This window comes from Nicotiana sylvestris, chromosome 1, assembly GCF_000393655.2.
Source record: "Nicotiana sylvestris chromosome 1, ASM39365v2, whole genome shotgun sequence".
Taxonomy (NCBI): Eukaryota; Viridiplantae; Streptophyta; class Magnoliopsida; order Solanales; family Solanaceae; genus Nicotiana; species Nicotiana sylvestris.
In genome coordinates this window covers 171,887,954-171,900,035 of record NC_091057.1, presented here as the reverse complement: position 1 = coordinate 171,900,035, position 12,082 = coordinate 171,887,954, and the positions used below count along the sequence as shown (strand labels likewise).

General features: G+C 41.3%; 1 protein-coding gene across 2 annotated transcripts in view; it reads right to left on the bottom strand.

Moving 5' to 3' along the window:
* Nucleotides 1–11,628, bottom strand: part of LOC104224029 (squalene epoxidase 3-like) — a 59,103-nt gene extending 47,475 nt beyond the window's left edge. Inside the window, exons 1-3 of one of the 2 annotated variants that reach the window (XM_009775578.2) lie at nucleotides 11,185–11,628; nucleotides 10,394–10,505; nucleotides 9,806–9,986 (exon numbers count right to left, since the gene is read on the bottom strand). In XM_009775578.2, coding sequence (XP_009773880.1) covers nucleotides 9,806–9,986; nucleotides 10,394–10,505; nucleotides 11,185–11,385 — 494 coding nt within the window. In that variant the 5' untranslated portion in view covers nucleotides 11,386–11,628. The remainder of the gene's footprint in view (nucleotides 1–9,805; nucleotides 9,987–10,393; nucleotides 10,506–11,184) is intronic. The other variant, XM_009775577.2, reaches the window with a different exon arrangement.
* Nucleotides 11,629–12,082: the final 454 nt, after the last annotated feature.

Sequence of the window (12,082 nt, the reverse complement as noted above, 5' to 3'; positions counted from 1 at the left end):
CCTGACCAGCTGCGTCACTTTGGAGACCACGTTCCACATCATGGACCAGGACACAACGTACAACGCCATCATAGGTCGACCTTGGATACATGCCATGAAAGTTGTCCCCTCTATCTTATATCAAGTTATCAAGTTTCCCACCCCTAGGAGGTATTCAACATCTGTGGAGAACAACGCACTGCCCGAGAATGCTAACGTATCATCCAAAATTGCGCACATACCCAACAATTGAAGGTTAAAGCTAAAGAAGCATAGTAATCGACAGGGTCGAGATCGAGCGAGGACGAGAAGGATGTGATCAAAGACCCTGAAGTCGTAGAAGCCACAGGATCAACCATAGAAGACCTCGACCCCGTCTGACTCGATGATAACGACCACAACAAAAAAGCCTACATCGGCCATAAACTTTAAGAACCAGGTAAATTCTATCAATTCTTAGCTAACAACACAGACTTGTTTGCCTTTTCCCATGCAGATATGTTGGGCATCCCGAGAGAGATAGCAACACGCAAGTTGAATGTCGACCCATTTTACCCCCTAGTGAGGCAAGTTAGGTGGAAATTCAACTCCGCAATAAATGATACGGTCCGCGAGTAGGTTGAAAAACTACTAGAAAATGGCTCTATTAGAGAATCGAAGTACCCTCAATGGGTCGCTAACATGATCATGGTGAAAAAGAAGAACGGGAAGTAGCGGATGTGCGTAGACTTCACAAAACAAAGCCTGCCCAAAAGACTCATTCCCACTGCCCTATATTGACCACCTCATTGACGCAACAACCAGGCACGAGCTATTAAGCTTCTTGGATGCCTACTCGGGCTATAACCAGATCCTTATGGAGGAGGAGGACCAAGAAAAGATCACTTTCATCACTCAACAAGGGACATACTGCTATAGAGTGATGCCTTTCAAACTGAAAAATGCGGGGGGTGACGTATCAGAGGTTGGTGACAAAAATGTTCAAAGACCAGCTCGGTAAAACAATGGAAGTCTACATTGACGACATATTGGTAAAGTCAAAAAGGAAGAAGTATCACATCGACCACTTGAAAGAGGCCTTCGACATACTCAGACGATACAGTATGAAGTTGAACCCTGAAAAGTGCGCCTTCAGAGTAACCTCAGGAAAGTTCCTCGGTTTCTTGGTGTCACAATGAGGCATTGAGGTCAACCCCCAACCAAATCAAAGCTATAGAGGGAATACCAGAGAACCTAACCAATAAGAAACAAGTATAGAAGCTGACCGACCGCATAGCCGCCCCGTTGAGGTTCATCTCACGGTCTTCCAACAGATGTCGTAAATTTTCGGCGTGATCAAGAAAGACAATGAACTCCAATGGAACTCTGAGTGCATCGAGGCCTTGAAAGAGATAAAGGCACACCTATCTTCACCTCCACTACTCGCTAATGCGGAACCTGGTGAGCGTCTCTTCGTCTATCTGGTCGTGTCTGATGTGGCCATGAGTGCGGTCCTCGTCCGAGAAAACAAAGGTATGCAATCTCCCATTTACTATATTAGTAAAACTCTAGATGATGCCGAGACAAGGTATCCACACCTCGAGAAGTTGGCCCTGGCTTTGGTCGTAGCTTCACAAAAGCTTAGACCCTATTTCCAGTGCCACCCCATCTCGGTAGTCACAACCTTTCCCCTAAGGAGTATTCTGCATAAATATTGAGCGAGCAAGATATAATGTATCAGTCACGAACGGCGATAAAGTCACAAGTACTCGCCGACTTCTTTGCCGACTTCAGCAAAAAAAATATGCCTGAAGTCGAAAAGAAAACTGCCCGTACGACCCTCTAAATACACGACCTATGGGTTTTGTATAGCGATGGTTCCTCTAATGCGTTAGGGTCGGGACTGGGACTTGTACTCGAGGTCCCAATAGGAGAAGTAATTCGCCAGTCCATAAGATGCCCAGATATGACTAATAACGAAGTCGAGTACAAGGTCGTAATTGTAGGGCTAAAGTTAGCACTCAAGTACGGAGTGAAGCGAGTCGTCCTTCGGTGCGACTTTCATCTCATTGTCAATCAAGTCTAGGGACTTTCCAAATAAAGGAACAAAGACTATAAAAATACCAGGCCAAGATCTGCAAGCTGTTACCCGAATTCGATGAATGCCAGCTCGACCAGATCCCCCGAGCACAGAATATCGAAGCAGACGGATTTTCCAAACTAGCAGCGGCCACTAAAAGCATAATCGGAGAAGGGAATATGGTTACTCTCCTCCGCTCGTTGATCAACAAAATCGAGGTACGAACTATAAACATGACTTGGGACTGACACAATTATATTGTCACATATTTGCAGGACGGGGTGCTTCCAGACGATAAAAAAAGCCAAGAAGCTTCGAATGCAGGAGGCCAGGTACAATTTCATCAACAACGACCTGTACAAAAGAACATATGGTGGCCCCCTAGCAAAATGCTTAGGCCCGAACTAGACGCGACTCGTTCTAGAGGAAGTCCACGAGGGTCATTGTAGAGCTCATACCAGCAATCGAGCCCTAGTTAGATGCCTCATACGAGCAGGCTACTACTGGACCACAATGAAAAAAGAGGTTGCCGACTTCATAAGAAAATGCAAACAATACCAAAGATACGCCCCTATGATCCACCAAGTGGGCGAGCACCTCCACTCAGTCACCTCTCCTTGGCATTTCATCAAATGAGGGATGGACATCGTCAAACCCCTCCCAGTGGGATGAGGTAATGTGCGATTTATTTTAGTTTTAATTGACTATTTTTCCGAGTGGGTGGAAGTAGGTGCATTCGCCCAAATACGCGAACAAGAAGTGATCACCTTCATATGGAGGAATATCGTGTTCTATTTTGGCCTCCCCAAAGAAATCAGTTGTGACAACGAACCTCAATTCACTGGAAAAAAAGATCGTTGAGTTCTTAGAGAAATGGCATATCAAAAGAATACTCTCCATGCCATATCATCCCACGGGCAACAGGCAAGTGGAATCCTCCAACAAGTCAATATTTGAATATTATGAAAAAGAAACTCAAGAACGCCAAGGATTTTGGCCGAAGGTTGTTGTCGGAAGTGCTATGGGCATACAACATAATGCTGAAAACAAGCACAGGAGAAACACCATACTCACTGGTCTGTGGGACTGATGCGGTAATACCGGTCGAGGTCGAAGAACTAAGTCTAAGGTACTTACACGAGAGCGGACCGAGTAATGATGAAAGCAGGAGGCAAGACCTCGACGAGGCTGAAGAAAGAAGAGATATGGTTTACATAAGGATGGTTTCTCAGAAACAACAGGAAGAGAGATACTACAATAAGAAAACCAAGATCAGACCGCTCAAAATCGGAGACGACATACTCAAAGCCAAAACACAGGCAAGCAAGGATCTACGAGAAGGAAATCTAGGGACTAATTGGGACGACCCATACAAAATTACGGCGATAGAAAGCAAATGGTCTTTCCAACTAGAAAGAATGGAGGGAAAACTACTACCAAACAACTGGAACATCGCCCACCTCAAGTACTTCAACTTCTAAGGAAAGATGTCCTCCAAGCCGTACTCTTTTTCCCTCACCTGAATTTTGTCCCAATTGGTTTTCTCGGGAAGGTTTTTAACGAGGTGACAAGGAGGAAATTTCGAAGTTAAGCACAAGCAGGTGAGAATACAAGTTAGCAAATTCACTGCTCAACCACTCAAATACTTCTCCAAGTCAAACAATAAAGGGACTAGGTAGACTGGGACTGGAATACCAGCCCGGAAAATGTGTAAACTTCTCCAACGTATATATGCAAGCAAAGCATATAAGCACATGATGTAAACTCCTCCAATGTATATATGTAAGCAAAGCATGGAAGCACATGATATTCGCCTGTCTCTGTCAAGTTTTAACTTTGCACCAATCAATGCACTCACATTCGACCTTGTTCGAATCAACTATGAGTCAACATTCGACCTCGCTCGAATCGACTCATATTGGACCTTGTTCGAATTAACTACGAGTCAACATTCGACCTCGCTCTAATCGACTCACTTTCGACCTTGTTTGAATCAACTACGAGTCAATATTCGACTTCGCTCGAATCGACTCACATTCAATCTCGTTCGAATTAACTACGAGTCAACATTCGACCTCTCAAATCAACTCACATTTGACCTCGTTCGAATCAACTACGAGTCAACATTCGACCTTACTCAAATCGAATCACATTCGACCTCGTTCGAATCAACTACGAGTCAACATTCGACCTCGCTCGAATCAACTTACATTCGACCTCGCTCGAATTAATTAAGATTAACATTCGACCTCGCTCGAATCAACTCGCATTCAATCTCGCTCAAATTGATAAAGAGTAACATTCGACCTCACTTGAATAAACTCACATTCAACCTCGCTCGAATTAATTAAGAGTAACATTCGACCTTACTCGAATCAACTCGCATTCGACCTTGCTCGAATCAACTCGCATTTGACCTCTCTCAAATTAATTAAGAGTAACATTCAACCTCGCTCGAATCAACTTGCATTCGATCTCGCTCAAATTAATTAAGAGTAACATTCGAACTCACTCGAATCAACTCGCATTCGATCTAGCTCGAATCAACTCACATTTGACCTCGCTCGAATTAATTAAGAGTAACATTCGACCTCGCTCGAATCAACTCGCATTCAATCTTGCTCAAATTAATAAAGCTCGATCAACTCACATTCGACCTCGTTCAAATTAATTAAGACACTCACATTCGACCTAGTTCGAATTAGTTGAGTGATATTTGACCTCGCTCGAATTCAATTTACATTCGGCCTAACTCAAACTTGACTCATAGAATAACCTCGTTTGAGTTAATTATGGAAACGTTCGACTTCGCTCGAAGTAATCAAAGGCAGTTGATCACGTTAGAGCTAACGCCTACCAACACAAGTCTTTAAAATAAGGCAATCAATTGAGAAAAATGTTCAAGAAAAAAATACAACAACAACAACAACCCAGTAAAATCCCACTAATGGGGTTTGGGGAGGGTAGTGTGTACGCAGACCTTACCCCTACCCGAAGGAGTAGAGAGGTTGTTTCCAAAAGACCCTCGACTCAAAAAGACAAAAAGACAAAAAGACAAAAGAAGACAATATTAGTACCACCACAAAAATAATATGAAAGAAAATACATACATATATATATATATATATATATACATACATATATACATACATATATATATATATATATATATATATATAAAAGAACAACATGAAATCAAGAAGAATGATACAAAGCGAAATCAAAATAGTATCCCTACCGAACTAGTCTCCCAAAGTTATGGCATAAGACAAGACTCAACTACCTCCTAACCTACAACCCTAATTCTCGACCTCCACATGTTCCTATCAAGTGTCATGTCCTCGAAAATCTGAAGCATTGTCATATCCTGCCTAATCACCTCTCCTCAATACTTCTTAGGCCGCCTTCTACCTCTTCTAGATCCCTCCACCACCAGCCGTTCACACCTCCTTACCGAAGCATCTGGGCTTCTCCTCTGAACGTGACCGAACCACCTGAGCCTTACTTCCCGCATCTTGTCATCAATGGGAGCGACGCACACCTTCTCCTGAATATCATCATTCCTAATCTTATCCATCCTACATGCCTGCACATCCACCTCAACATCCTCATTTCTGCTACCTTCATCTTCTGGATATGTGATTTCTTAACCGGCCAACACTCAGCCCCATACATCATGGCCAGCCTAACCACCACTTTATAGAACTTACCTTTGAGTATTAGTGGCACTCTTTTGTCACACAATACTCCAGATGCTAACCTCAACTTCATCCATCCTACCCCGATTCGGTGTGTAACATCCTCGTCGATTCCCCCCTGGATAACCGACCCAAGGTACTTGAAGCTGTCTCTACTCGAGATGACATGTGATTCAAGCCTCACATCCACACCCACTTCCCTCTGCTCAGCACTGATCTTGCACTCCAGGTATCCGTCTTTGTCCTGCTAAGCTTGAAACCCTTATATTCAAGAGCTTGTCTCCAAACCTCCAGCCTCCCGTTAACACCGGTTCGTGACTCATCAATCAGAACTATATCATCGGCGAATAGCATGCACCATGGCACATCCCCTTGAATGTGATATGTTAATGTGTCCATCACCAGGTATCTTACAAGAGCCGAAAAGACGCCCACAAAAATAAAAGCAAAAGATTACAAAGCATTACTCAGCAACATCGCTCCCATCATCTTCCTCGCCATCAGAATATTCATCATCATACCAGGCACCTGGCTCAAGCCCGTCCAAGTCATCTTCACCATCACCGGCCCTAGGCGTAGTAGGATCATAACCACAGGCGATCCGAGCTGCGCGCGCCTTAGCATGAACATCTTCAAACCCAGCCTCAGAAACCCTTCCCGCCGTCATCAAGCCCCTGAATAAGTCTAGTTGAGCCTCAGAATGAATCCACTTCTCGTACAAATCCCGTGGAACATCGAGATAAGTGGAAGTATGAGATGAAGACAGTTGAGCTAGTAACTGCGCCTTTTTTGCCTCAAGAATAATGATCTGCTCAATTAGGTCCGAAATATCTTTCTCAAGACCACTAATCCGTTCATCAAACCTCGCCTCCCTTAGTGCGCCCGTCTTTGCATAATTCGCCCGCTTAGATCTAAGGACACGGAAGGTATCCTCTAATGCCGCCACCTTCGCCAAAGCCGCCATCCTGGCCTTCTCGGCCCCTCAAGCTCTGCAAATTTCTCGATCAACTCATCACTTAAGCCGTTAGCTCTGATCGAGATCTAATCAAGCTTGGCTCACAGGGACGCCACTTGAGCTTAAAGGTTGACACACTCATCTATGACCCCCTTGCTCACCTCGAGCTCTTCCTCCTTGGCTCTATGCTACCTTGAGCTCGCTGCTTCTGCCGATGACCCTCACAATCTCATCGTCCTTCTGCCCTATCTCTAAGGGACTGGAAATTACCGCCCGCGCTGAACCGGGCACACATCTCACTATACTTGTCATGATACTTGAAATACTTTAAAACCATTTTATTGAAAACAACCTTCCGCTTCTCCTCTCGACGGGCACTCTCAATCTCCAAAATGAGAGTCTAGTGAAAAAGGAAAAACGAAAAGAGTTAGTAAAAACAAAAAAGAGAAAGGCGTAGGGTATGAGAACAACAAAATAAAAGAAGAACGAACAAACTTACCCTAAAAGCCATTCTAGAGATGCCTAACGATAGATCGACATCGTTAAACGTCCGTAGAGTCCATGTTTTTGGCGCCAGAGCAGAGAGGAACCAATGAAGGAACTACACTCTCTGTATTCATCAACAAATCACAATCCAAAGGAATGATTATGGAGAGAGTAGACCCCTCAGTTCTCACTTCTACCCGAGTAAACCCTTCATTAAACATCCGCACCTCTTCGGGGTTGACATCGGAATCGGACTCATATCCATTCACGACCATATTTTTCCCCTTCTCCTCGGCAGAAGAAGGTACGTCGGCCTGTCCCGACGGTGACGGATCACTTCTCGGTACGACCTTTGCTGCCTCTAATCGCCGTACTACTTCCACGGTGACCCCTAGTAAGGGAGTAATCTCTGCATCTGAAGGAGTCAAAGTCTCAGCGTTCGAGGCCATGCCGCCCTCGAATACGGCCGTGGCCAGCTTGGGCTCTACTAATGGGGCAGTAGAGGACGAAGTCTCTACTGATGGGGCAGCCGCCCAATGACCAGGCCAAGCAGGGCCGGGGCTTGAGAAGAAGTAATAGTCTGTGCGGACTCGCCTACAGTCACAGCGAGCAGAGACCCGATCGAGGTACCCGATTACCGAAAAGTGGGGGTGAAAAGAAGGCAGTATTAAAGTCGAAGTAACTAAAGTGAGAGAGAATGATTAAGTTACCGAAGAGAGAACAAACACTCAGTTAGCAAAAACACTTACGGGCGAAGTTCCACGCCTTAGTGAATCCACTAGGGTTCGCCACCACGTGTTCGGTCTTGATATAGAAGAAGTTGAACCCAAATCGACGATTTGCCTTATCATCCATTTTCACCACCAATCTCTTGGTCCCACGGTAGCGGAGGTGTATCATCGTACCCCTGTGAAAGCTTGGTGCGAAAAGATGTAGCAGATGGCGGATAAAAATCCTATGATTGGCCAACTCTGCGTACTTTATCAGCATGAGAAAAAGTTTGTAAATATACGGGGAGAGCTGGGCCGGGCAGATGTCGTAGTAACGGTAGAACTCCTCCGCCAATGGGGAAAGAAGAAGAGAATATCCCACTTGGAACGTGTATGCATAAAATGCGCAATACTCAGGACGATGAATCTGAACCACGTCGTTCCCGGCTGGGACCAGATCGATGTGAGCAGGAATGTTGTACTTGGTCTTAAGCTTGGCAAGATGGGTTGACCCCATCTTGGACTTTACAGGCTTAGGGTTGTCTGCAGGCGACTTTGAGAAATGCGACCTGGACCTATCATTACGAGGAATAATTTCCTCTACAGTGGGAAAGCTTTCATCCTCTACAACAATGGCTTTCCCTTCATTATAAGAGGGCATGACCACTGATAAAGGAACCGGATCAGAGGTCCCCTCAGGGTTGAAAGATGCACTAGCCATCTTTTATTATGTATATGTGAAGAAATTACAAGTGCAAAGTGATAATGGCAAAAGTTTCTGCAAATAGGAATACAGAAAGAAGAAGAAGAGAAGAAGATATGTAGGTTCAAAAGATTGGAAAATGTAAAGTTTCATTCAAAAGGTTTCCCCCCTTTATTTATAGAGAACACTGGTGCACGGATCGAGAAAAATAATCGTCAAATGCGCTGGGATCGAAACAACAGGGACACAGGAAATGATGCAATTCATCGGGAAGATGCGTAATGATGACGCATGGGGCTATGACGTCATTTCTGAACCAACATCATTAAGTGTGGCTCTCAAAGCGCCACATCACCAACTCGGCAGCAATTCTCACTACTCGACCTCCCCACCCAAATCTCTTAAACTGGCTAACGATTCGCTCAATGAGGTCAACCAAAAGATGACCTCAATAAGCGGAGGGACTAACTGTATGGGTTAAAATCCGACCGAGGAAATTCAACACGAGGAGGTGATTATCGTGAGAATTGTAACTTATCATGGGCAGTTTGGCTGAGGTCGTCAGTGGTGAACAGAACAAGTCGTTGAGTAGGTCATCAGGGTCGAGGTCGAGCAACAAGGGACAAAAGTAATGGCTAGTACAACTTTGGAACTAACCAATGAAATATTCTATTGAATATTCCTTCTGTTGTACCTTTTAGGGATTTTTCGGGAATATCCCATATAAATAGTAGGAGAGATAAGGCAAAAGGCATGTGATATTCAATTTAATAAGTACTTTTGAAAAGTAAGCTCTCTAGATAAATGCAAAAAATAACTTTCTGAGAGAGATTCGATCCTTACATTCAATATATTGTCATTTTCACCAGATCCGAAAAAGTGTATAATATTCTCTCATATTCTTGTCATTCATCATTGTCAGAAGAAGGAATCGTTCACCTCTTTCATTATTGGGTGAATCTTCCTCCTTATTAACATTTAGTGTCATTTATGATTATTTATTATTTGCTCTCACCGCATTAATAATAACAACATTTATTATATATCACATTAAATCTGCTTCAACGTGACCCCACATTATCCATATAAACTGATTTTAGATATAGGGATATTATTTTTAACTAGGATTAATTCCTTATTTTTTTACTTAATAAATTAATTTAACAAAGAGTTTCATACTTTTTGGTTAAACAATATAGTATATGAGAAAATTACTTGGGGAGGGTGGCAGCTTTTTCCCTCATCTTCTGAACGAAACGTCCATTGTGGAAACATCTCCCCGATGCATCTACTGCCTGGAACTTCTCTAAGGGATAGGAAAGCATAATATGTTCTCCATTCTTCTTGTAAAGAACATGTCCTCCAACTCTTTGAGCATCTATATCTTCCAAGCAATCTGCAGATACGTAATTTACGTAACTTAATTAGAATTAAAAACCGAACAAAACAATTTTACAATCAATCAAAGATTGGGTAAGGTGATCGATCAAATTAATTTTAATGCATATCTATCTATATATGTACAAAATATAAAACTTAACTGATATATACAATAATTCGTTTTTTTTTAAGTTTTGTACTCCCTCCCTTTTAATTTATGTAAATCTATTACCTTTTTAGTCTGTGCAAAAAAAATGATTCATTTTCATATTAGAAAATAATTTTACCTTTACGTAATAATTTATAACTACATAAAACATATGTGTCACATAAGTTTAAAAGTCTGTTTTTTTTTAAACTTCGTGTATAGTGGAATCAGCTAAATTGAAAAAGGAAATAGTATATATGAAGCTATATCCCTACCTTCAAGGCCTAACTCAACTAATTTGAGATAGCCACCTGGCTGTAAAAGTTCACCAACCATTCTGTCTGGCTCAGTCAAGTCCCTCTCTATCACGTGAACTCGTCGCCCGTCCTGCAATTAGTATCAAAGGAAAATTATAATGCTCCCTCCGTTTTAATTTAAATGATACATTTCTCTTATTAGTTTGTTTAAAAAAGATTAATATATTTTTATATTTAGAAATAATTTAACTTTAAATTTTCTATTTTACCAACTTTATCCTTAATGAAAAGCTTTATAGTCACATAAATATCATGGCCCTACAAAGCTTTTGCCCGTAAACTTTTAAACCACCTATTTCAAAAGTCTTCTTTTTATCCCTTAAACTTTATGTCAAATCAAACTAAATCATCTAAATTGAAATAGAGGAAGTATTAGTTAGAGCGTAGATGAAAGCCAAATTTCATTATTTAGAAAATTGGAATGATTTAACTTAATTATATACGTTGACGTGTAAGATTTATTACATTATTAATAAGTAGTGTATTTTAACATGTTATACCAAGTTACTTTGCGTTACAATACAAGGACTAATAGAGTTTCTTACACATAGTTTTCTATAGTTATGGGCAATTAATTACGTCTGCTTCACATAGTTAATTTTCTGCCAATGATGCAATTCTGCACTTTCTGGAGTTCAAAGCAGAACCAAAACATACGTAGGAGAAAAATTAATCAACAGATATATATTAGAAACAAGCCTAGAAGTATCGTATAGTTGAGAGTTGAGAAAATATATAATGGAACGTACCTTGCCAAGAGTGCAGGCCAAAGCAGAACCAGCAACGCCGGCACCGACAATGATAACATCCGTATTACCATAGGATTTATGATCCTTCATCACTACCACATTTGATGTTATGTTTCTTATTTCCATTATCTTCCTTCTGATCATATTGTACAGCAAGAGGAGTCCAAAAAGGGAAGCGATGAACAGAATTACCAACTCCATCTTTGATTTCTCTCTTTAAATTCCAGCTGATTAATCAACAGCGCGCAACTGTAGTAGTAGTATTTTGTCTTTCTTTAATGTGTTACTCACTCCAGAATTAGTGAAGAGAAGCGGATTTGTTTAATATTGTTTCATTCGTGTACGTTGGCAAGTTTGAGACGAATTCCACAGGAAAATTGCTCTTTTTTTTTATGTAGATGAGAAGGAATTAGTTGAGACTCAACAATGATAGATGTTATACTCATAGACGTCTAGGACTACAAGATTCAAAAATTAATTTTTCACATAAAATAAAATAGATAATCTTAATAGACTCTAGTTATAATATATGCATGGAAAGAATTTCTACGTCCAATTTGTCAGTTACACTCTTTAGGCTATTCTAACTGACGATTATACGAAAAGAAAAAAAGTTATTTTTAGTTGTTAACTCTTAAATAATCTAACAGTGTAAGAGTTTCATACACTTTTAATGTATAAAACAACGTAACGAACAAAATATCATTTTAATTATGAGTTTAAGTTTTTTCTATCACCAGTATAAAAAAACATTTTATAAGTCTTTAGCAGATCGTAAATTTAAGTTACGATTGAAAACATTACCGCCTCTTATTAATGTCACTCTGAGAAACAAATTAAATTTCTCACTTTTAATTGGGAAAACAATGATAATTAACCACATGATCCATAGTAGATA